At 42.0% G+C, this 26,196-nt stretch overlaps 1 protein-coding gene across 1 annotated transcript in view; it reads left to right on the top strand.

Moving 5' to 3' along the window:
• Positions 1-295: 295 nt before the first annotated feature.
• LOC120836838 (ADAMTS-like protein 4) overlaps positions 296-26,196 on the top strand; it is a 42,762-nt gene continuing 16,861 nt past the window's right edge. Inside the window, exons 1-6 of the mRNA XM_040205921.3 lie at positions 296-406; positions 2,122-2,243; positions 3,056-3,170; positions 4,615-4,701; positions 18,527-18,714; positions 24,476-24,806. Coding sequence (XP_040061855.1) covers positions 2,166-2,243; positions 3,056-3,170; positions 4,615-4,701; positions 18,527-18,714; positions 24,476-24,806 — 799 coding nt within the window. The 5' untranslated portion in view covers positions 296-406; positions 2,122-2,165. The remainder of the gene's footprint in view (positions 407-2,121; positions 2,244-3,055; positions 3,171-4,614; positions 4,702-18,526; positions 18,715-24,475; positions 24,807-26,196) is intronic.

The raw sequence follows: 26,196 nt of genomic DNA, 5'->3' as shown, positions 1-26,196 counted from the left end.
TCTATTGAATGAGGGAAGAAACAAATTCAACGTACGCCTGCTGGCCTGCCCGTTAAGCTTGTTTTTTCATATATATTTTTATATAAGTTGACGTTACAGGTTTGGTTATATTACTTCTCCGGTTGTGAAAACTGTTCAGGTTATATTTATTTCCTTCTGTAACAGCAAGACAAACGTGTGGCTCCAAAGGCGGCGGCACCGGCTCCGCCGCTGCTTTGTGAATATGCATATTGAAGCAGAAGGCTACTGGTATGCAGGTGTCTGACTGTGCAAAGTATTGTCTGCCCACAGGAGTGCCCTCCTGGCAGCAGTGGTTACACGGACCAGCAGTGCTCGGCTTTTAACGATCGCCTCGTCGCCGGTCGTCGTTCTGTCAAGTGGCTCGCCGTCGAGGAACACCCGCAGAGTAAAGGTTTCTTTTTTTGTCCACTATTTGCTGGAAGATTTGACTGGCACACGCACTGCGGAAAAGAGGGATACTACGGCTCTGCCTTACACTTAAGAAGACACTTCACTACCTCAAGAATATTTTTTAATCACGTGATAGTTACAAAGTGAACTTAATTTTGAACAACATTTCAGCTCTACTCTTTTGTCGCTAGACACATTTTTTACAGAAAGGATGCTCCGTGAGCGAAATCAAAACTGTTCCAGGTACCAATCAGTAAACTTGCTTCTACATTGAGAGTAACTTTGAGAGGCAAGAGATTGTGTCCCTATCCTAGGCTGGGCATGCTAACCTGTGGGCCGTGTTCTTCGCTTGACGTGCGAGCACAAATAGCCAGATGGTTAATAGGAAAGGATGTACAAACATGTCCCAAGTATAGGTGGTGCTCGGTGGATAACGCGTAGTCGTTTTTTTGTTTAGAGCGTATGCTCAGATACAAACTCTCACGTGTCTTCTCCTCGGGCTAAAACATCTATACGTGTAGTCTAAAATCGTTGACGGCGCTCAACACGCGCTTAGCAGCAACGGGTTTAGTCTTGACTGCCAGTTATTGCCAAACATTCACAGTTAAAACATGGCTTGTACCCGATGTGTGCTGGCACATGCATCAGCGCCTGTATGTAGCTTTGGCAGGATTGAAGTTTTTGAGCGATTCACCCTCACGAGCAGAGACAGGCACTAAGAGTTGGGATCACATCACAGTTAGAAGTATTGAGAGATCACCGGAACTCATCTTCTAACAGAGAATGTGTTTTTTTCAGACGACTTCCTTGAAGCTCTGAAACATTTTGATGTAACGCCCGTCTGTAATGGCTGATTGTAACGACACCAAGAAGCATTGCGCCCAAAGGGCACTATATGGAAAGACTTCAGTCCCGCGGCAGGACTTGGACTCCCCACCTTGAGATTATGAACCAGCTGCTTTGCCGACTGGGATTTTCAGGGAAGGCGAAGTCATTCGCCGTGTACGCTTACGCGCGGTCGCGCTCCTCGCGGCCTTTGCTGCCGCTTTTGCCATCTCTCTGTGCGTGTAGGAAACGAAATCAAATGTTTGTTAAGCGTTGCGTTCAGGTGCCTCTCCCTTCTCCCTGAAAGACGTATTATACGCTTTGTGCTTGCATACTTTTGTTCATTTTCGCAAATAGAAGTTTGGTATCAAAATGGCTATGGTGATTAGATGTGCGGTACCAACATACACGGCAAACTTTGGTATACGATGCTACCCTTGATTTCCAAAGTTCCGAAAGTGCGACAATATTGTGTTCGCTCTTGCTGCGCCGCACAAAGCACGAGTTCTCTTCAAACGTAACGCCGCTGCAAGACTGTCAACTTTTGGCCCTTTTTCGTGCTATTTCTGGGCCTACTGGTCGAACCGCCTGTTAAAGTTTGGACTCCCCAATATAAAAAAACAGCCTGGAAAAGACATTTCAGCTAAAGCAGTGACCTATTTAACTTTGAATAGCCGGCAATTTTTTTTAGTAACCGATGAGATATAATTATACTAGGCAATTATTTGTTGTCGAGATGTAAGAACGTTGAGCTTGGTTTTCCCGGCAACTCAGCGTCAATCGACACTCGAGAAAAGTAGATTCTAGCTTCAAAAACATTTCAACCTGCTCCACTTCCACATAAAGTGCATTTTTAGCTTGACTAAAGCTTTGTTGTCTGTTCAGGTCGAAATCCCTGCGAGCTGCGGTGCCGGTCGCATGATTCAACGATGACCCTGAGCTTCGGCAAGATGGCGAACGGCACTCGTTGCGGCCAGTCTAGCGTCTGTATCAACGGACGCTGCGTTGTAAGTTGTTTATTTTATGTCAACGTCACAACACTTCACGGTATATGCAATATAACACAACTTGTCTGCGAGCCATCGGGTGTACATGCACGTAGTGCTTGCGACATATTTTTTTGACAAAAACAATAGCTGTGTTCTTTATCAGGCCACATTATGTCGGAAATCTGACTAACGCTGTGAAAAAAATACTGCTATCACATTGCGCCTTTCTAAGGCAAAGCCCTAGAAAGTGCTTCCAATCCTCCACCCACCATTGGGTGGGGGCACGAATGATATTCTTAAGAATTATCGTGGACAGGACAAAAGGCAAAGTTTCGCAACAGGCTACATTGTATCAAGCTCCTGACATGCGTGGCCGGATTATTTCTGCTCTCATGGAAGCCTTTCTGAGGTTTAACCCTACGGAGGGCTCCTAAAGCTCCACTACCATCACTGTCGTCGGCTGTGTTCACTGCAACCTAAGCTTGATTCAGTCAGCTCTGCCGGCAGCATTAACTAGCTGAAACGACACCGAAAACAAGATCACTACGTGCCGTACACCTACAGGCAACCACCCTAAGGAACAGTCACAATAAGCAGTCGCAATTTTATTAAATACTTTTTTATATTTCTCCACCACTTAGTTGTTCTTTCCAATAGACTTGATCAAACTGTGTACAAGGGCTGATTGATACAGGTATACCAATCATGATTTCCGTGCTTCGTAGGTTTGCATCTCTTTCGTTGCAGCAAATGTAACGCACGCAAGTATTTAACGCCCTGAAACGAAGGGCTCTCATTACACGAGCTCGTTGCCGGTGCTTTTCTTGCAGGTAGTTGGCTGTGACGGTCTGGTCGGATCGACGGTGCGAGCCGACATGTGCGGAGTCTGTGGTGGCCGGAATTTCTCCTGCGTGCAGGTGCAACAGATGTATTCTTCGAAGAAAGGTGAACTACTTCCTCAAAACTCAACTTACAGGGCCCGATAACTTCCGCAGGCTCTGTGAAGCACTCCCTGCTATGGCGGCATGAGCTCTTCTTTGTTGCTTTTCTTCCTGTGTACATTGGCCCTCATTTATATGGACTCTGAAGTTTCGGTAAAGTGATAAATTGACTTGATTTATATTTTTGACTCGGCATGTTTTACGTAGTCCTACTAGTACACCTAGTACTGTGATTAGGTTATTTTTCTTTTTCGTGTGTGTGACAAGTGTCAGTCTTTTGTTGAATGGAGCAGTCGTCTGCAGTACCTTGTGTTCATGAACTTTGTTTGATACCTGCTGGTAATACGTAAGCATAAACAAGGTAGATAACCGGGTCTACTTTCCATGTCCGCCAGCAGTGTTTGTTTCTTGTAGCTTTGTGGAACTCGCAAGATGTCCGTATAGATCAGTCGAGCGAAACTTGCAGTGGGCTCGGTATCACATGGGTCATGGTCTATTTCTTGCCTTGCATTGTTACACCAGAATTATTTTCGTCGTTTTAAAATATATATATATACCTAATCTTCGCGAATTTCACGATTTGTCTACAATTCGCAAAAAATAGGTCCCGCGAACAATTCCATAAAATGTAAACACATTGGATTCTATATTGAGATCCTACCGCGTCACAAAAATGTAAACCCGCGCATTATTGCAAAAACACTTAGGCTTTTACCTAAATCGCGAAATATTGAGCCCGCGAAAAATTATTCGTTTAGAGTATACATTTCGAATATTATCGAGGTATTTTAAACGGGAAAACTTTTGTCAATGAAAGTACATGCCACTGTTGCAAGCATTCCCACGCGCTCAAACTTTTGTAGAGTTTAGTTACTTGTGGATTCAAGTTACTGTTAAATTTCGTGGATCACAGCAAAGACTGCAGATATAAGACTCTTGCATTAGCGCATTCCCTGTCGGAAATTTTACCAACTCTTCCTGGCCGCATCTGTGGTACTTCTTGCAGTTCACTTTAAGGTAAAAAAAACTGTTCAGTAACTCGGGTCTTTGAGTTTACGTAAATCTGGGCAGTAGCTCTGCCAGTGGAATAGGGCATGCACCAATGTCTTGGGCTTTGAAAAAAACAGTTCCCTACCCATGTGAAGTAAAATCATCTCTCGCCAAACATGTTTTCTCTTTAAACATATTTTTTATAATCTTGCGTGCTTAATACGTCACCGCCAAGTAGCAGGGGTTAAGAAATTGTGAAACATTTTGTCCTTTCTGGAATTACTCCGAAAACCCTTTTTCCGAGTTTTGACACTGGAGATAAATACGGTACGCTGAGGTTTAGATGATTTTGTAGCCTGTGGGGGAGTTTTGTCATCATAAGGTGAAACTTTTGCCCTTTCTTTCTTGACACTGGTCAGAGAGCTGGAGTACCTAATTGTGAACCTGTTGCGTTTCAGGCGAACTCTTCAATCTCACCGCTGTGACCGTGATTCCCAGTGGTGCCACCAGCATCTACATTGAGGAACACACCTTGAACACGCTTTGTAAGAAATTCTTGTGTCATCAGTCATCAATATGTATTACATCGACCGATCATTAGAACTGAAAAACAAAGGTGGCTATGCTAAAGTTATTTTATCATGCAGGTTTTTATACTTATTTCTTTACAAAAACACTAACAAACATGACGCTTTGTTATCATCTTTACATTTTTTAAAAGGTATTAAGCTAAAATTTGTTCAGGAACCATAATCCAGCCACTTTGTTTCAGGTATTCATGAAAACTAAGGTACACATAGATTACGTAGATTGAGTCTGTTCAGCATACAGATACCAGTTACATTGCGGCGTCGTACTCGGAGAAGTACGCTTTTGTCAAAGCGTATTAGTTTTCTCGCCGATGATTCAACTTTGGAAGTGTAAAGCGTTTTCTAGTGTGTAGCTCGAACAGGGCCGACCTCATCCCTTGAAGCTACATAGGAAGTACATTACATGAGGGGTACAAGAAGACAAATTTGATCAACAGGTAATTCTGAAGAAAACAGCTGAATAATTAGGAACATAGTGTATACAAATATCGACCACAACAAAATTTTAAAAGGAAGGAACACTACGTGGCGGTAACTAAACATGGTAATTATGAGCAGTTTGGGGGTGTGCATTTCAAAGATCTCTGAATTTATCGTGATTTGTTTCATTTACAATATTTGAGGAACAGAATTCTAGTTACTAATCGCAAGAGCCGGTGGGGAGTTTCTAAATTTATTAGTTTTCACTAATATCTTAATTTTTAGGTTATAGTCAAGGAGCGTGGAAATGTGTGATGGTGGTTGAAAGTAAAGGTCACGAAAAGAGAAGAAGAGAATATTTTGCGTAAGCTGACAAGACGGGAGAGACTGGTTTTTTAACAGAATGGGCACAAGTCGAGAGACAATTTTAGTGCAGATATGCTGGATTTTCCATAGTAATCATGTGATATGAAACGACTTGCCTTGTTTTAAACAATTTCTGTTTCTTTAATAAGTGAGGATTGATCAGGTCTAAAAATAAAGTTAGCTTAGTTTAATTTAGATCTTACAAAAGTTTTGTAGGCAGTTTAAGAGAACGTAGGGTGAAGTATAAGTTACGTTTAATATATCCCAAGGATCCACAAGCCCTAGCAACTATAGTCTTATTATAAGTATTGTAATTGATGTCGTCAGAAGATATTACACCTAGATATTTATAGTTTGACACTTTTTCAAGGGGCAGCATAATCAAGGAGTAGTTACGCGTGCTGGATTAAGCTGACCAGTGAATGTGAATAGGTTACCTTGGTTTAAGTTTACTTCCATTTGGAACGTATCGCACCACTTAGAAGATATATGCAAATCCTGCTGTAATAAGTCATCGGGGTTGCCAGTACCACGGTAAATAATAATACTAATAATAATATTCATAATAATAATAATAATAATAATAGTAATATTAATGTTTACTTCCGGCATAAGATGGTTGCGATCAGGGAAAAAATCTACCAGGTACAGCTTGACGGGTCCTTGACCGCCTGCAGAAAGCAGCAACAGAGCCGGGAAAACCAGTAATCAATAGAAAACAAAAAATATACAAAGATTGTCGCTATCAGAACATTGAAGCACAAATTTTTTTTTTTCATTGAGGCATGACGGACTGTAGAGATAAAATCATACAAAACTAGGCACAAACACTACAAAGAAAGGCAACTACCTCTAGCTGCTAAAGAAAAAGAATGATTTTACTTCTCTTTGGGATAACTTATCCCAATTCATACATTTAGACATACAAATTAAGTAGATGGGGGATAGTGTATTTAAGCATGTGTTTGCCATAGTTTGTTCTTAGTGTAGCCACCTCCCAACGTTCAAGACCACGGGTAGGGTAACTATGAACATTTTTTGATAAGTGTCCAAGATTTATTAAAACATTATTTCTTTAAGTTACTCTACTTTGAGGCTAGTGCTAAGCCTATAATCATATAATGTATGCACGTTTATAACGCGAAATTTCTGAAATAATAAGCCAGCTGGGTGAAAATCATACGAGGCGGCGGCTATAGCCCTCAATGTTTTTTTTTTTTTTTTTGCAATACATGTAACTTTTCTAGATTTGTTAAAGTTGTTCCCCAAACGAAATACCAATAATTTAGGTGAAAATAAAAGAGGATTATATATTTATAATTTAACGGTTGTCGGTAAAATATAACCATGACGATTTAACATGCCCACAATTTCGGATTGCTTTAGAATAAGAGAGATTATGTGACTTTTCCACGACATAGTTTCAGAGAAGGCGACACCTAAGAGTTTAGTTCCATTCACATTCTCGATTTTGGTTGAATTCAAGAATATGTCCTTGGTAAGGGAAACGAGTTTATTTTTAGGAAGAAAAATCATGGCTTTTGGTTTCTTCACTTTTATTTGTAATGCGTTGTTGACTCCACGTTTCTAACCTAGACAGTGCCAGATTTGTCATATCGAATAACAGATCAGTATTATCTCCAGAAAACAGTATACTCCTGTCATCAGCATAGTTTACAAATTTTCCGCTTCCATTAATATTGACTATATCAATCACGTATATGTTCAAAAGGAGGGGGCACAATATATTACCCTGTGGTACACCAGAAAGAATAGGTTTTATAGCGAAGGAATTTCCATTGATATAAACATACTGCGTTCGGTGCTCCAGATAAGATCTTATCAGCTGTAAAGCCTGCCCTCGAATTCCATAGTTATCTAATTTCGATAGTAAAATTTAATGATTGATGCAGTCAAACGCTTTGGTATAATCTATGAAGATGCTAAGAACCACATTTTGGTTTTCAAAGCTTCGTAAAATAAATTATTTTAGAACAATTAAGGCAGATTCAGTCGACTTGTGTTTTATAAATCCATACTGTGATGCAGTTATCAAATTATACTTATTTGAAAATTTAGTAAAACACGTATGAACTTTTTCGAGCGCCTTGGAAATTGGCCTGTAGTTTCCCATTTCATTTACATTTCCTTTTTTTATGCGATACGGAAACCTTGGCAATTTGCATTCGCGTAGGAAAAGCTCCGGTGGATAAAGAAATATTAAATATATGAGTTATTACAGGTGCTAACAGGTGAATAACATGCTTTACATGTCTTATCTGGATGCCATCTACATTAGTCACAGCTGCAACTATTTTTAAGATGGAGAAACACGCTTATAACCTCTGGTTCGACGACTGGATGTAAAAATATCGAGTCACTGTTTCTTTTATCATTTAAAACCAAAGGAGTTTAGGTTTCAATAGTATCCAGAATATTTACAAATTTTTGTTAAAAGCGTTTGCCAGTGAACGCCCAGTAAGTTCAGTACCATTGTGCAGAGTTTTTGCGACTGAACTGAAGGGGCGATTGCGATAAAGATGATAATTTAGTTGCTTCCACATGTCAGTGCGTCCTTTTGCGGCCTTGAACATATCAAAATGATAACGCGCTCTTGTGCGCTTTAGTTCTTTTGTTAGGACGTTGCGATAGTGTTTAAATATGTTAAGGCCCTTCTGGTCATTAGATTTTATTAATTCACCATATAAAAGTTTTTATCTAATTTCACAGAGCAAATCTCTCGTTATGCAAGGCTTTTTTGTGTGCTTGTTTGTTTTTATAGAAGTTAAAGGAAAATGTGCCTTATACAGTCTAAGAAATAACTCAATAAAAGGGTTACAAGCCCCGTCAGCACTTTCTTCACACAGTACACTGCTCCAATTTGTATTTGAAACAGCGCTCTGAAAAGCGTTGAGTCAATCTAAAGTTGTTTTGTGTACTAAAGTCCGCTCTGTCCTGCAAGTTTTCTTCGGGATAATTTTGAGAGAAATAAATATTGGGATGTGGTCACCCAGATCACAAGCAATGACGCCAGTTTTTATAAAATTCGTTCGAGCTGTTCGAAATGAACAACTTCAATTAATGTTTCAGAATGGAGAGTAACCCGTGTAGGTCTATTAATTACATTTGCACAACTATTTGTACTCATTAGCGAGTCTAATTTTTTTTTTTAGCAACGGCTTCTGCGCTCAAATCAACGGTAAAGTTTCCACTGCAAATCACAGTACAGTTTTCTTCATTAACAAAAACCAAAAAAGACTCGAAATTTTTTTTAAATGATTCAATGTTGCCGTTTGGTGGTCGGTACACCACAGCAAAGATATTCTGGTTATTGCGTATACACATCATTTTTTAATCTTGATTGATGCAACCATAATCACCTACTAGCTCACCAGAAACACTTTTTGTCAAAATTGCTAAGCCACCACCGTGTTTCTCTTAACGATTTATGTAAAAAGAGCTATATGTAGGAAGTTTTAGTACATCAGTCTCTTTAGTGTACCATGTTTCTGTAAGCATGATTACGTCGAAAGAAAAACCGAATTGATCGAAAAGTAGCTCAAGATCTACAGCTTTGCTTTTCACTGACCGAACATCTAAATGGAGACAGGTCATGTGTGAAATCTAATCTGCACCAAAAGAGCTTATTAACTTTTGTGGTAGAACGAACGGGTCAATTGCTATAAAAAACAAAAAGAACAGGGGATATTATCGTTGACCGCCCTGAGATAGAAATTTGCGTATGAGATCTTGCAAAAATGCCCCTCTTTATCGTCGCGAAAGTGAGTTTTGAAGATAACGCCGTCGCGATAACCGTACTTAGATTGTTTTTCTGCCACGCAGCAAGTAAACGTTCGGGTTTCTTATGCAAGAAGTAATAAAACAAAGGTTTAGTGCTAGTAGTTGTTATTTAATTGTTTTCAAGATCCCCTTCGTGCTCAGTTCGAATTGTCGGTGCGCCCTCTTGATTTCTTCACGTATGAACAACCTTCCTTGTGCCAAATCAACTTGTAGCTGAGGTACTTTGCCTTTGTTCTAACATCGTAGAACAACTACCTGCTTGACGCCGTCATGTTCTCTTGCAGATACACGTTGCCATCATCTGCTTCCGACCTCAACTTCGGCTTGTTTTGAAGCCATGCTTTCGCTCATTTCTGTTCACATAGCGCACAATCACCATAGGCCTATTCTTTGTCTTAGTTGGAACGCGGTGGATTGCCTCCACACTATCCTTCGTTAGGGGTTGAACTTCTACCTGATCGGCAATTTTGTTAAGTTTTTCCAGCAAATTTTCATTGATAGTTTCTACAAGACCGTGCACTTCGGGATTATTTCTTCGCCCGTATTGTTCCAACTTGTTTAGTTACTTTTTTAGTTGGGTAGTTTCGTCCGTTTTTCGCTCTTGTTCTATTTGGTTCCCCTTTTTCCTCAGTTTTTTTTTATTTCGCTCTTATGTTCTTGTATTTTTCCTAAGACTTCATCGTAATTGTCAGACATTGCTTGCACCGATTTCTCAATGTCCATTACAGTTTGTTTCATGCCAAATAACACAATCGTCCTCAAAAAGTCTGATGGGAGACACTAGATGAAGAGGAAGGTCATTAATATATATAACAAACAGACGCGGTGTCAGATCGCTGCCCAGGGGAACACCAGATATTACGGGGAGGCTGGATGATCTGTACTGGCCAACATATAATAATAATAGGTTTATTTTCCAACAAAAGGTACAGTGTTAGTGGGGGCTTTGGAAAAAAGTCTGTTAATAGATGATTAACGTAGAAGCTTGGCTAGTTGGTAAGTAGACATGATAAAAACAAACCAGCGCAAAGACAACGACGAAGTAGAAGGAACCACAAGACACAGCGCTGCGTCCTGTGGTTCCTTCTACTTCGTCCTTGTCTTTGCGCTGTTTTGGTTTTATCTTGTTCACAGAGCTTGACTAGTCCTAAGCTCCCCATAACTTCAGCAGCTACAAGCGGCGTGCACGGAAAAAAAGGAAATACACTGAGAACACTAAACAAAAAGGGGTTGAACAGTTGGCAATGAGATATATTAAACTAAAAAAAATAAGCAGACACTATAGAAAAAAGTCACATGCATACATCGTTCAAGGCACTATAACAAAAAACTTCTGGCATACAATATTTAAGAATAGACAAAAAAAGAGCACTGCCCCACCACATTCAAGGAAAACCCATAAAAATAGTATGTGTTAATTAACTGTAAAATATACAAAACACAAGCATATTCGCCTTTAAAAAAATACGCAGAAAATACACAAAAAGGCACCGTTCAAACGTGGCCAATTCGCCCAGAGAGCATCATGTCCCGCGAGGTACAGTACCTACCGATAGCGTGTGAAGTTCTATGTTGTGCATATGAAGATGGTTAAGGATGGTCGGTAGTGTGTATGCTGTGGTATAATGACCGCAATGTGTTCTAAAAAGAGGCACTCGCCAGGGTTGCAGAATGCGCTCTTGGCATGCGTGTACTTTATGTGTTAGATTCGCTCAATGTTCACGATGATGTACACGCATGTTTTTTTTCAATCATATACTTTAGGCAAAAGCGATATCTATACAAATCAAAAATTTTAATTATACATAGTTGAGTAAAAAGTGAATCCATTGGATGTTCGAGTGGGACTTTGCAAATGCTTCTTAATATTTTTTTTGCAAAATTCATACTTTTTACAGTTAGTAAAAGTAGTTGTACCCCATACTAGATGACCATAGTTTATATGGGAATTAAATAATGAATTATATATTAAGAACTTTACCATAAGTGGAAATATGTGTTTATTACGATATATCAAGCCAAAAATGCTGGACAATTTGGATATATTGTATTAACGTGATCATCCCATGACATTCTCTCTAAAAAAAATGCCCGATGTCTTAAATGAAGAGACTAACTCAATTCTAGAAGTGTTTAAACATATGGTCTTGTTCATGTCAACTTGTTTATTCTTCGGGCGAAATAGAACTGCCTTAGTCTTATTTATGTTTATTTTTAAAGCGTTACATTTGCTCCATCTCGCTAGTTTTTCTAGCGTATCATTCGCGGTATTTATGAGATCTGAGGCGGTATCACCAGTAAAAAATAAACTAGTGTCGTCAGCATAAATATTAAACTTCGTTGATCGGCTGATATTTACAATGTCATTTACGTAAAGGTTGAATAAAAAAAGGGTCCAAGATGCTTGCCTGGGGAACGCCTGACCGAATTGATTTTATTGCTGATAAATAACCATTAATGTGTACGTATTGCTGACGGGAAGACAATATGAATTTATAAGTAGTATCAATTGACCACGGAATTCATACATTTCTAATTTTTTAAATAGCAAATCAATCAAGTTAGTGAAATGCTTTGTAAAGTCAATGAATACACCGAGAGTTAGTTCTTTTTTTTTATTCTCAAAGTTCTTGAGAATATATTCTTTCTGTGCAAGAAGAACAAGTTCAGTGGACCGCTGTCTGCGGAAGCCAAAGTGAAATGACCTTACTAGATTATGATTATCTGCAAATGAAGTCATTTCTAGTGGCAAATGTTTGTTTCTAGGCCCTTCGAAAACACTTGCAAAATTGACACCGGTCTATAATTACCTAGTTCATCGTTATTACCTTTCTTATATAAAACCGTTACTTTTGCCAGCTGCATTCGCTTGGGGAACACGCCATTTTGCAATGAGAGGTTGAATATATGTGTCTGACAAGGGGAAATAATATCTATTGCATACTTTACAGGTTTTATCTCCAAACCGTCAGCGTCACAAATTTAACTGTTTTTTTAATGCACTGAAGAGAGATATTACCTCTATATCAGTAACGGGACTAAGGAACATAGATGCACGATTTTAAGAATATATAAACTGGCAAACATCTGAGTCTGGGGTGTCTCTAACTAAACTCACGAAATAATCAGTGAATACATTCGCTAATGTTTTTCCTGTCACTTCCTCACTATCGCATTTTGTCGTTTCTAATTGTTTCGGGGTACATGTACGATTTAGGACAGAATTTAGGTTTTTCCATATGATATCAGTTCTATTATCACACGTCGAAAAGAAATGAACAAAATATGTTTCTGGAGTGTTTCAAAGTTCTCTGCTGAACTGGTTGCGATAATGTTTGAAAATTGGAAGTTTTTCTGTCTCCTTTGTTTTCACAAAGTTTTGATTTAGCGCATTTTTATACGAATTGTTTCAAGTAATTCCTTCGTAACCCATGGTTTATGGATTTTCCTAGGACTTTTTTTATTTATATAAAAACAGCTTACATAGAGTTTTTGACATCGAATCAAGAACATGTTGTACGCTTTTTCTGAATCCGTTTCATGAAGGACGCCGCTCCAGTCCATAGAAGACAGTTTTCGTCTAAAGTCATCCAGGCTATCTGGCGTTATATTCTGAAACTTTACTAACGTCGGTTTATTCTGCCTTTTATATATGTTTATCTTCATACACAAAAATATACCTAAGTGGTCGCTTATGTCAGTTATTACTACGCCGGATTTAGTTTGTGATGCTGCAAAGCTGGTAATAAACACATCAAGTAGTGTGGAAGATTGAGTAGTGATCCTAGTAACTAAAGATATCGTATTCATACATCCGCTTGCTTTAATTACAGTATCCATCTGTCTTTTATCCTAGGTTTCAAGTAACATGTTTATACTGAAGTCGCCCCCTAGGATTATATTGTATTTATTTTCATTCGCAAACGCAAGAAAAATTCTAGGTAAGCAGACAAAGTCGAAATTTACCAGCCGGCGGACGATAACGAACTGCGATAACATTATGGCCTATCAATACAGACAGCATCTCGTAATTTTGGTGAACACAGCAATAATCATTAAGCATCTCGCATGACATGCTCTCCCTTAGCAAGAGTGTCACGCCCCTCCCCGAATGCGGTGCGGTTTAAAAAGTACGTATTATACATAGGTAACTTTAGAACGTCATTAGCATCAGAAAACCATGTTTCGGTAAACCTTATGATATCAAAGCCAACCCAGAATTAATGGAAAAAAAGCCAAGTTCGTTTGCTTTATTTTGTGCCGATCGAGTATTTAAGTCAAAACATTTGAGATAACCGTGGTACTCGTTTCCCGTGAAAGACTGTAGATCCGATGGAAGAATCGATGTCTGACGACGAATTCAGTGCATAATTTTTAGTTTTCGACGACAAATATGCCGTATCATTGATTGTGAAGAACAGTTCTTAACGTGAACAATAAAAACAACAACAAAGGACATCACGCAAGTTTCTGCAGATCATACAGAGATCTAATCACATGCACCTAATCTCTGTCCATTTTGCGCACGAGAACGTTTCCATTTCTATACCAAACGTGCTTATAGTTTGTTTCCTTGGACCATTTTTTTGCCTCCCAAAAAAGCGCTCTGCCCTGACTGGTTAGATTTTCCAAGATTTAAGCGTCATCTTTTGCGTTTTTGAGTGCCGACGGTTTGTTTAGCCAATCATCTTTCGTTGTCTGGTGAACCAAACGATGATACCTGGCGTTTTATCTGATTTGCACGGCAGCCTATGAACTGCCGCAACTTCGTTCATTGTGAGGTCCGGTACTTCAAGTTCTTTTGCAATTTTATTTACCTTCCCTAGCAGGTCTTCGTTGTCAGTTTCGGGATGCCGTGGAATTCTAGGTTGTTTCCGGCCTCTCCATTCAAGGTCGTTCACCTGTTTCTTTAGTGTCTTTATTTCCATCTCGGCGTCAGTTATTTCCAGCCTTTCGACCCGTTTCTTCAGCTGTTTCATTTCCTTGCTATGCTCATACTAACCGCCCGAGTCCGGTTAGTTAAACTTTAGCTATCCAGAGTTTAATACAAGGATGAGTGTTTAGCTCAGAGAGCTGATACAAAAGTCGTTGGTGAGGAACAGAGTCGAAGGCCTCTTAGAAATCAATAAAATATCATCAGTAGGTTTACATGACCGGAATTTGTGATGCAGGTCAGTAACAAATACGGAAAGCGGGGTCTCACAAGAGTAACTACACCCCGTGACACTATGCTAATCATTACATATGAAATTATTTTCTGACAGATCATTTATATTATGAGAGTAGATGATATGTTCTATTAGTTAGCAAAGCACTCTAATTATTGATATGGGTTGGTAATTTGAATAGCCATTTTTGTTTCCGGATTTAAAAATGCGTAACACTCTCCCAAATCTCCAGTCCATGGGTAAGGTGGCTAAGACAAGAGAGTGTAGAAATAAAAAATGAAAATTTGGGAGGATATGTGCTTTGTTAATTTGTGAAGTTTTGGACAGATACTGTCGTCACCAACGCTGAGCTTGAGGAGAGTTTTTTTTATTAATTCAAGAAACCGCTGAGGTAGAAGATGAGTTCATACTGGATATTACACACTCTACATATCTGATCACAGGGTAATATTAATTGTTCTAATGCAAATACTAATAAAAAGTGGTTGTTAAAGACGTTGGCTGATTCTAGGTTAGTTAGCACTTGGTTAAGCTCAGTGAATAGTTTAGGAAGGGAGGCATCTCTCCTGGAACAATTGATTTTCCAAAATTTACGACTATTGGATATTAATAAGTTATGAAGATCTTGCTTGTAAAGTTTATTTCTTGCTTTCGTAGTGATGCATTTAAATTATCTTAAACAATTTGAATATTTCTTGAAAATCAAACCGAAGATTAGACTTTTAGCTTAAGCAAAGAAACGCATACGGAACAATTAATTTTCCAAATTTACGAGTACAGTCAAACCCGCTTATAACTAACAGAAGGAAACGCTACGATCAGTTCGATATACCAAGTAGTTTGATATAGCAAGAACCATTTACAACGAACTTCCACGATGTGTTCGTAGTAAGGCGAGAACCTCTTTCTTTCTCACCTCCTCGCTTCCGCCTTGTAACACAACGCTGGAAAAAAAATTTTCTTTTTGCATGCGTGCAGGTTTTTTTTTTTTTCAGCTTATCTCTCTTTCTGATTTGCTTCTCTCCGTGGGCAACCATCTGGGACTAAAAGTGTTTTTTTTTTTTTTTTTTTTTTTTCTGTGCTTGCGTGCAGAGGGTATTTTTAAGCTTTCTCCCCTTCTGAATCGCTTCTCTTCGCTCAACCTTGTTTGCAACTTCAGCTTTTGAAATTTTCTTTCTTTCCCGCTTTCTTTTTTTTTTCTGGGGGGAGAGAAGAGAGGGAGGAAGGGAAACTCTAGAAGACGACTGTTTCCGCGTTTTTGGAAGCCTTCCCCGGGGGAAAAGTTCAATATGGCCAATATGCTGTTCGTTATAAAAAGTAGATTTTACATGCATTTTTATTTAAATTTTCCGTGAGTTCAATATTGACAATAATTCGCTGTAAGTGGGTTCGTTATAAACGGGTTCACTGTATTGGATATAATAAGTTATGAAGATATTGCTCGTAAAATTTGTTTTTTGCTTTCCTCATGCTGCATTTCAATGGTCTTAAACAAATTCAATATTTTTTTTTTGAAAATCAATCCGGTAATTAGACTTTTAGCTCTAGCAAAAAGACGTATATTTTTAGTATTCAATTTTCTAGATACATTCGTAAACCAGGGTTGATCAGCATTAGTACAAAGTCTGACATCAATTTTTATCTAACTAAGTAAACTCGACAGTTCTTTTAAGTTTAGCTCGTATTTCGAATCAAACAGTTTAAGAAACTGATAGAAGGAAGTTTTATTAACTTTGTTACGAGCATTAAAACTTTTAGGGGTCATATTTTTACTTACTGTTGGAAGGAACATTTCAACCAGGACTATGTTATAATCGCCTATTTTATCAAGATTACGAACCGATCTCACATCGTCAACGCTCGGGGTGAAGACAAGATCCCAATATATTTTTTTCGTGTAGGTTCTTGAACTATTTGAGATTGGCCGCATCTATTCATTGCGTAAATAAATATCGAGACTTCTTCTGGAGTCACACATGATGGCAAAATTGTCGCTCCTTTCGAATCAATACACGGATAATTAAAATCGCCGCTATTATTTCCAATCAACACACCGATAATAAAAATTACTGCCAAGAACGGTCCCGCCAGAAAATCAAGAAGAAATGTGCTTCATGCAAGTATACACCTTTTCAACAAAAGCACTCTCACGGCCAGGAGGGCGGTAACAGGCGCCAACAATCAACAATAACAAATAATGAACAATGCCCCAAGCGTGCTCATCAAATGCATCAAAAGTTTTGTTGCTGGCCATGGGAGAACACCACCACGGGAATGCGCACGATGTTTACAAAACTATAGAAATGACTAAAGTGTACTTCGCCATCGCTTATTTTAGGGTGAAGCCATATTTCGGTTACAAAAGCATTTTGGCGCCTGAATCATTTCATAACTGATAAGACAAGATCTTGCTTAGGCAAAAGACTACAAAAGTTTTGCGACAAGTCCCAAGAGATGAACACAAATATTTCTGCGTGCTTTTTTAGATTTGTCGAATCGTCTTTGAACCCTGGGCTTAAACATTCTTAAGCAAAATAACGTCATCCGTTTTAGGACAGTACATGTACTGCTTTCCGCCAGCATAAAGCTTGTTATAAACGAGTTTCACTTTAACGTTTTTCTGCCCTCAACTGCGCGCTAAGCTCTCAAAGTTTGTCACGGTGGTGGCCAACCATAGAAGTAAAGTCTTCGGCGATGCACACACTCAGAGCGAGTAAACGTTTCAGTTTGTGGTAATTTTTTAACACGTTTTGTCTCCTGCGGTAGTCCAGGAACCGAACCACGATAGGTCGCGCTGACTCACCACGCCTGCGGCCAACGCAATGTACGCGTTCAATCTCTCCAGCTTCTACACCAAGGTTTCGTTTTATGAATTATTTTACGCAGTTAGCTATTTCGTCCCATATTTCATTTTGTTTTGGGGGAACGCCCCTAAATAGAAAGTTGTCCCTTCTCATTCTGTTGTTAAGGTCGTCGATTCTCGAGTCTAAGGCAAATATTTTATCGCGCGAGTAGCCAATATCTTCGAGAACGTCATTCATAGTAGATTCAACAACAGCAAGCCATGCTTTAATGCCATTAATTTTTCCACTTGTTTTTCTAGAATTGTCACCTACTGCTTGAGTTCGTCAATTCCTGTAGTGATATCGCAAAGTTTATAGCGGTTCTTTCTTTTTGGGGCGGGGGGGGGGGGGGGGGGGGGGTATTTGGCATTCGTTGACTCAAGGTTTTTTTACAGGTATACCCAATTTTTCCGTACTAGTAGGGCCAGGATTAGGTTTTACATCCCAAGAAAGCAATACTAATGCGTCGAGGAAAAGAAGGCAGCTATCTTGAGATACCAAAAGTAAACAAGGGAATGCAGAAAGAGCAAGGTTAAACAAAGGGTTAGCAAGCGCTTTTTGTGGATGGGACACGACACTTTTAAGAGCAATATGGTATTGGGACGTTTGTATTTATCATTTTCCAAATAACTGGCTTGTTTTATGAAGCGTGTTAGTGTCGGCAGGACTGTGTCGTGCCCCGAAGCTTCCGTTGGAAGATGGTCCTTTTGTAGGTAGCCCGTCGTTGGAAACGGAAGCGTCCGTCGTAGCACCATCGCGTAGCTCTTTACAATGTAGAACCATATCGTCGATGAGTCAGCAGGAGACTCCCTTTACCTTGACGAATCTAGGTTGAGTGCGTGTGTCGGTGGCCTTGACGAGGGACAGGCCACACTCTCGCCTGAGAGTGTCGATGAAAGTGTGAAGAGCAGCGACACCTGTGTTATAAAACGTGTTTGCCTCGGCAGGGTTCTACCGTGTTCGTTTGTTTTTATACCTTTTTTTTTTCAAAGCTCGGAGTCATTGGCGTTTAGTGATGCAATGAAGATTTTGTATTATTTCTCATGGCTGGCACTGCCCCGTCCAATGGGTCTTTTATGATGTCGGAGACTGTACACCCCCCACCTACTCACTCTAAGTCTACTATCACTGGGCAGTGGGGTCCCACCTCTAGTTCTACAGCTTGTCGCTTCCTGTGCGCAGCACTCTGGGACCGATGGCCCTATCCCGCGGGTACCAACAAGACCGCTGTCCCGGTTCAGCAAAAGGCCCGGACAAGTCCCGAGGATATTATCTCAGCTGGAGGCGCGCTGTTCGTGCACAAGACGCAGCTCAACGGAAGCGAGACTCTATCCTCGAAAGGCGCCACGAGGTCGCCGGTCACGCTTGCTGTGAGTCCTTTCGTGCACATGTGATTACTCAGTACCACCTATAATGCGAGGCTCGTGCCTCCTCCTTCCACAACGTCATCAGCATAGTCGCTGACAAAGTGAGAACGGCAGGGAGTGTTTTTTTTTCAGCGCTTCACGTCCAACACGCGCTCCATACGTACCCCCGTGCTACTCCTGCGGGCGCGTTTTCCATGCGTACGAGCATATCCTCCTATATGCTGACAAAGCCTGGCACATCGCCACGAGAAGCAGCCGCCAAAATGAAAAAGGTGGAGCGGCAGACAACGAATGAGACGAGAGCCACTTGACTTGCGCCCCGATGCGGCGAGACGCCGAAGCACTTCTCCCGAGCGAGCAAGTATGTTTCGGGTTCTAGCCGCTGCAGAAGCTTTGCACTTACGTTCAGGTTCCTCGAGAAATAGCTCTTTGATGCTCCGCGCTACCAGATCCTCAAGCTCCAAATCTGCGATCGGACACTCTATGGCTCACTGCCAGGCTTTGTGAGTATAGAGGAGGCTATGGTTCAAGACGCCAAGGCGTTGTGTAAGATGGGAAGCTCACGCTAGAGGCGGAACCACTGAAGTTCCTCGTTGTCGTTTTCAACTTGTCAGCGACTATTGTTGAGCTTCAGCTTGTTTGCTGCTTAGGACGGGTAGTGGATCTACTAACTATGAAGTCATCCGCAGGCCTTGTCTTCCAAGTGGTATTGGATTACCCATCTTGGATGTCTCTGCCGCCGGGTACAATAGAAGAGGGAGGGAAAGAGTTGTCTGAACGGCACCGCCTCGGCCTCGGAGCTAGCGTGGCGAAGATTCGCTCTCATTTTCGACGAGCGCTGTTAGGTGGCACATTGTGTAATGGGCCGATGAGACCCAGTCGGAGGCCCAAAACCGGCAGTGCTCTTTTCGGGAAATGCGCAAAGCCCGAGCAAACATTTGCCGCCTCGGCTGGTCTTGTTTCAGACGCCTACCTCCTTTCTTTCATCGTGCTCCTCCGGTCAAGTGACTCAAATTCCAGCCAAATGCTGGCGCTGGGCTCGTGCTCATTGTGCGCCTCGTGTAGGGCTCTCGATTTTCAATACACGCCAGTGTCTCCTCTTCCTCCTTGCGCAAGCCTATTGCACGTGACGCACGAATCACTGCCGCCCCCCCAGCTTTTCTACCAAGGAGGCGAGGGATCGGTGGCCGAGTCATCTAGCGCGCACCAACTCGGAGTACATGGAGCGGAAGCTTGCGCTGCAGAACCCGAGGATCCTGGGTTCGATCCCCACCCCTGCCCGTTTCGATCTGGATGAGCATCGTATTGGCGTGCGGTCGTGTATCACTACTGCGTGGTGCACGTCAAAAACCACAAACTAGCGGTTGTACTGCACTGGCTAAATTGTTCATCTAAAGATGGGAGACAAGTCGCCCGTTGAGGCAGACTGAGTTCGAGGCTGTATAGACATACACACAACGCAATTTTTGTTTTTTTTTATCGAGGAGGCGTTGGTCGAGTGCAGGAACAAAAGGGAGGAAGAGGAAGGCTAACGAAAGTGAGGGCGTCGGCTGTGTCGGATGAGCCTTGCTTGCCTCACAGCCAACACCACCTAAAAAATCGAAACCTGTGAACAGGCCATTCTGTCCCCACGTAACGCCATCAGACTCGGATGGAACCAACTCGGCATTTGGGCCCGAGCCCAACGCCGAGCGTCCTCTGACGCATTGATTGGTCACGAGGTACCATCAAGCGCTGCCGTAGAACTCATGTTCGATCTGTGTCTACTCTCGACCTCACTGTGCAGGACTCCAAAATGTTGATGCACGGGCTTTGATGATTTTATTGAGCGGTGCCTCAGATGTCTCAGAGATGCCCACAATGACGTTCTGACGCCTTTAACCGATAACAGATGGCAGAGTGATTCCCTGCCTTGACGTTCACTTTTATTTTAGTTTGTTGCTAATAAAGGATGTTTACGCGTAATTCTGCCTAATAATAGTTCAATAACCGAGTTCAAAAGACATAAAAAGGCTCCAGAAAGCCTTTTGAAGCTAGAATTTGGTTGCCAAGAACGAAAACATACATGGTTAAATTCCAGAAATAGACAATGCAACCCCGAAAGGGAAACTATAGAACATGTAATTTGAGGGTGTATGGGGCTTTTACTCACCCTCTTGGGGGTGATAACTACGGATTTGAAGGGGCACTGACATTTGCAGACATGGATGGACGAGTGAATAGGGAAAGGATTGCTGTAACTAAGTGTAGATGGAAATATCGGTGGAAAAAATCTAGGGAAAGGTAAAAATACAGATAAAAATAAGCAATGGGAACACTTTAAAAGGGGGGAGGGTGGTTAGGAACAAATTTTGTACAAATTTAAGAAAGAAGGGATGACGAAATGTTAGGCTAGGTGGCGCAAGTTGCCACCCGTTACAAAGGGTATAGCCATTACAATCCATCCAGCCGCTTCTAACTAAATCTAATTTTTTCTGAGCTCTTTAGTTACTCTTCAGGAACCACAAATGCGGCGAACAGCCGAAAAATACTTTACCTTCCTCCCACGAAGCGATTATACGGCGAACAACCGATGATCTTTGCCCAGTAGTACGTTCGCCCTTCGGCACTGAGCAACTGTCACTATTCTGGGGCTACGCACACACACAGCAAACACCATCATATACCGTATATACTCTGTCTCAGGAGTTGCGTGCAGCAAATGCACAGGCGCGAGTGCTTGCCTTTCAGATTTGCTTTCCTTTCACGAGCACTCGCGGAAGGAAAGTAATCCTAAAAGCCATGTGCCCGCGCCTATGCCTTTGCCTTTGCTGCGCGCAACTCCTGAGACGGGGTAGAGGGAGTATTAACTGACGGCAATAGCTCTGTGCGCAACTGATGAGCGCGTGCTGTCAGCGAGCTTCCACGGTTCTTTTGTAACGTGCATTTCGCACCATCAAGATCGCCGGTTTTAGCAGGCTATGAATGTGAGCTCGTTCTGAGCATGCGCTCCAAACATCCCCTCAAATAGGGCATCCAGTGAATACCTTCTGTTCGCTTCCTGAACTCCAGCCTGCTAGAGCAAGTCAAAAAGCTGTTTTATTAAGGAGGCAAAAATGGATGCGTCAAGGTGTTCCTCGTCCCACAGCGTGTATGTGAAATTTGAAGCCACCATCAAATCTCGAGTATTTAAAGGAGCGGTGCAACGATGCTCAATTGGAATGTTTTTCACTTTACACGAGCTTACTGGCACTAGTGGGACTCAAGGATACTCGCACGCAACGCCACTGGCCAAGAAACTTCTTTGTTGTAATGTAATTTCAAGGACAAATAGCGACCATTTTTATTTAATCTCTCCTTTGCAAAATGTGATGACGTAACGTGGGGATCGCAGCACACCCCAATGACGATATTTGAATGCGGTTCATAGATTGGACCCGAGCATTGCGTGCGCACTCGATTTGGGCTCGTGATAATTACTAGCTCGAGAAACACTGAAATAGTGGCCCGTGTCCAATCGCAGCAACGACGACAATAGCCGAGCCATAACAATGTCTGGAACTCGGCGCGTGTCCTGTGCTTTGCCAACTCCAGCGCATGCCTATGATCAACATTGGCGGCATATAATCGGCTCCAGATCACGTGGCCGCTTGTTCTGCCTGCGAGTTGAGGGAATGAACGCTGCTCGTTTTTCTTTAATTTTTTTTTTGGGACATCTATTGCGTGGGGCGAAAAACGAACGCGTGTTTCATAGGTCATTAAAGTCAGGGATTTCTTCTAAGTGGTATTTGCGCAAAGTACAAAAATTGTTGCATCGCCCCTTTTAGCCGCAGTCACCCAGCTCACACATCCAACAAAAGACGCGGTATTCGCTAGGCATGGTAACAAAGTTAGGGACACAACTCACGCATGTTCGAAGTACGTGTGCTTCATACATATGTATGCTTGGAACATCTGTGCAGACAGCTTTTCTTATGACCAGTATTATGCTACGTGCAGGAAAGTGGCGATTCGCAAACGTCCAAAACACAGAATTTGACCCAGGTTCGACGGAAGGGCATGCCCGCCCCGTACTTCGGGAAAGCCGAGGACTGCTGAAAGGTCGCGTCCATCTATCCCGATGTTTCCGAGTAGATGCTGTCGGAGTGGTCAGCCAAAAGCCAATAACTGTCCCCAAGTGCCCCACGAGGCAAACCACCCTTCAGTGCTGCCAAACACCGAGACCATTTCTTCCCCAAATTTTTTTCCGAAAACTTCCTAGATTTCTAAAAAATGGCTTTGTTCACGCAAAAATTGAAATTATCACCATGGCTTGAATATGGAAGTCGGCAGATCAGTGACAAAGTAATTTTCTTTTGCTGGGACCATTATAATTTTTAAATTAGATAATATTTATGCTTGTAGTATATATTAGAAAATTACTCGTACTAAACTATACGGAGCTTTCAAATATATAGTTTATTTCACAAAGAACTGAAAGAAGTCATAACGCTTAAGGCAAAATTTACTAGCTGGCATTTTATTAAAGTTTTTTTTTTTTTTTTTTTAAGTGCGCAGAGCTTTCTACCAGACCTTCTAAACAAGAAGGCGGCTAAAAAAATTGGGCAACACTTGCCGAACAAAATTTACGGCGCAAACGAGCTGGTGAAGGTTTTAGATAATTTGAGACAAACCCACGAGACTGGGAAAAAGACGAAGGGCAACACAGCACACAGTGTTGTGGTATCCTTCGTGTTTTCCCCAGTCTCGGGGGTTAGTCTAAAATTATGGCAATGCTTACAAATGTTTGAAAACTTGAAAATTCAAAACAGGTCAAAGGGCCAGGGTCCACATGAAGATCGTCAGAGACACAGCACTGACTCGCAACTAAAGTTTATTGAACTGAACTGCGTCATATACGTATATGTAATATAATGTACATTCCAAATGTACTCGATTTCAAAAACATGAACACATGTTTACGCTGTGTACATATCCTTTTTCATTTGTGCATGCCCTTTTTTCTACAAACAAGAAGCACGTAAACCCCAGCACGCCGCCTTGGTGTTCCAATCATTCCTTTAAACCTTCTGTGAAAATATCAAATTCTCAAAGAAAAAAAAAAAAAAACATTTGGGGTATGTTACAAAAAAAAAAAACTATTTGCATTTTGTCGCATTTTTTTACAGAAAACAAATTACCACCTTCCCTGGGAAAAAAAAAAAATTCTCAGATTTTAACAAGTTTATATTTTCCCCTGAAAAATGTCAAAAATCCCTAGATATAGGGGACAATTCCTTGGGTTGACAGCACTGCTTTTCTCAAGCGCTTCCCGGCGGCATCTTTTCTACACAAACTCAGGTAGAGATTACGGTAGTCACCAGTCATCTCGCATGTGACGTAGGAAAGGGCGAGGAGGAGCATCGCAACCGGGAAAGGTCACCGCCCCTCTGTCGGCTCATCAACCCAGCATATCTTTCTTTTTGGTTTGGGCTCTATCGTACTGTTAGTGACATGACTGCCATACGACGAAAAAAACGTGTCTCAAACTGTGTGTTCGACAAAGATGAAAGAGCGTGTTGGTGAAAATACAGGAGTCAAAGAAAGAATAAAAACACTTAGGGGCACGGACAGACAGCACAGTTCTTGTTTGTCCTTGTCCCTAAGTGTTTTTATTCTTTCTTTGACTCCTGTGTGTGCGCTCTGTCTTTTCTATATTGCGTTAGCGGTGTCAGCGCGCCTTTATATGTTTCACGGAAAAAAACGTTTATTTCCTCTTTCATGCTGCTGTTTGCATTTTACTCAGGTATACCTGGTCGAAAAGGGCAGCCCAAACATCCGGTACGAGTACTGGATCCCTAAGGAGGGCGGTGGTCACCGCGACGTCACCACTGACCTCACCAATACCGATGTCGCCGTACTCCGGGATGGTGACGTGGCATGGACCCGCCCGCCGTCCAGTGAATTCTTCCGAAGGGCGCAGTTGTCGGTGTCCTCACCTAGCGACAACCGAATACCGCTCTCCGTCTACCAGCCCGGACGGTATGCCGAGGCTTTGCCGTCACGGCCAGGAAATGACGTCATTGAGGTCCCGGACAGAAAGGACTTCGGCGGTGGCACATTCCATGGCAATGAAGGTACGAAGACTAACGAAGCCCATAATGGCTCTTAAACATTTCTTTATTTTTTAATGCGAAAGCATTAACTGTCTCATGGAGCGAGCTGACACCATCAGCTCGCCAAACGGCAGATAAATTCCCGAAGCCGCGAACTGAGGCCTGCCAGCTTTGAAACCGCGCAGAAAGCCACGCAAAACGGCAGTGATATGAAGCCGTCGCGCGTCAGTTCCAATTAGCGCCACCCCATGGCGCTGCGTGCCCGCGCCGAGAGGATCAGAAGCGGCCGCGGCGCGAAGAACGACATTCATGCTTTCGCATTCGCAACTCATAAGAAGTGCTTAGGTGTACCTACAGCCCTTTTTTAACAGAGACCAATAATTGTATAAATTTTGTCCGCGGACCATTTGGTCATTTTCCCACTAGACTTAGCGGGAAATTTACGTCACCTAACGTCAGGGTATAGCGCGACACCACGACGGCACAATGACGTAAATTTCCCCACTAAGTTTGGCGGCGGAAATTAATAAACGAGATATTTTTGTTTGCTGCCTGAAACGAATGTTTAATATCTTCGAAATAGAGTGAAACAACCGCTCCTTGTGCCCGACTCACACAATCGACCGAATCGCGATTTTCGTCCGCCGACCGCGTACCACGTGATCGTCACGTTACCGATTCCTGCGATCCGCTCCTCGTTCACGGATGCGCGCTCTCATAAAGTCGACCGCCTTTTCACTCGCGGATTTTTGGCGGGAGATTGACGTGAAAAGCGTTTCCTATGGCAACGGTACAATGTTTTCTCGTTTTTTTTGTTGTTATTCGACAAATGGTGATGATGATTAACCTTATTTTCATAAGGGTGGTACCATGGCCTCATTAGGAGAAGGGAAACATAGGTAGGAAAAGTTTACATTCGGCGGTGTACTCCTGTCGAGCGCGCGAACTCCCATAGGAGAAGTAGCGTCTCCCTGGCCCGTGCCTCGTTAACCGGTGTGATCCAGGCCTGTCAAGTGTGGGGGGGGGCCCCCAAAAACAAAAATTGCGCATCATTGGGCTCTGTGCGTTCACTGGTTCAATGTTGGAGCGCGATTCTTGGTTCCACGAGTGAAAGAAACTGCAGAAACTTTGTCCGGCTGACGCGACGCAGGTTTCGGTTCTCCTCCGGGTACGTGTCAAGACGCTTTCGTCGAAATCCGTGTAGCACGCCACAATGATTCTTACACGTCCAGTCAGCCTTTTATCGAGCAAGACCTTTCATGTGGCTGTGGTGTAGTTTAGTGTGATGCACGAGCGGGGAGAGCGTGAAGGAGTCTCCAAACGCCCCTCCGCGAGCCTAGATCTTCGTCGGTTCTACGGCGAAGCCTTCTCGGGCAGGGTCGTGCCTGTGTCGCTGTCACGCCTTGGGTTA

This window comes from Ixodes scapularis, unplaced genomic scaffold, assembly GCF_016920785.2.
Source record: "Ixodes scapularis isolate PalLabHiFi unplaced genomic scaffold, ASM1692078v2 PGA_scaffold11__112_contigs__length_91849675, whole genome shotgun sequence".
NCBI lineage: Eukaryota > Metazoa > Arthropoda > Arachnida > Ixodida > Ixodidae > Ixodes > Ixodes scapularis.
The sequence above is the reverse complement of the archived record's forward strand: the minus strand, read 5'-3'. Positions and strand labels throughout refer to the sequence as shown.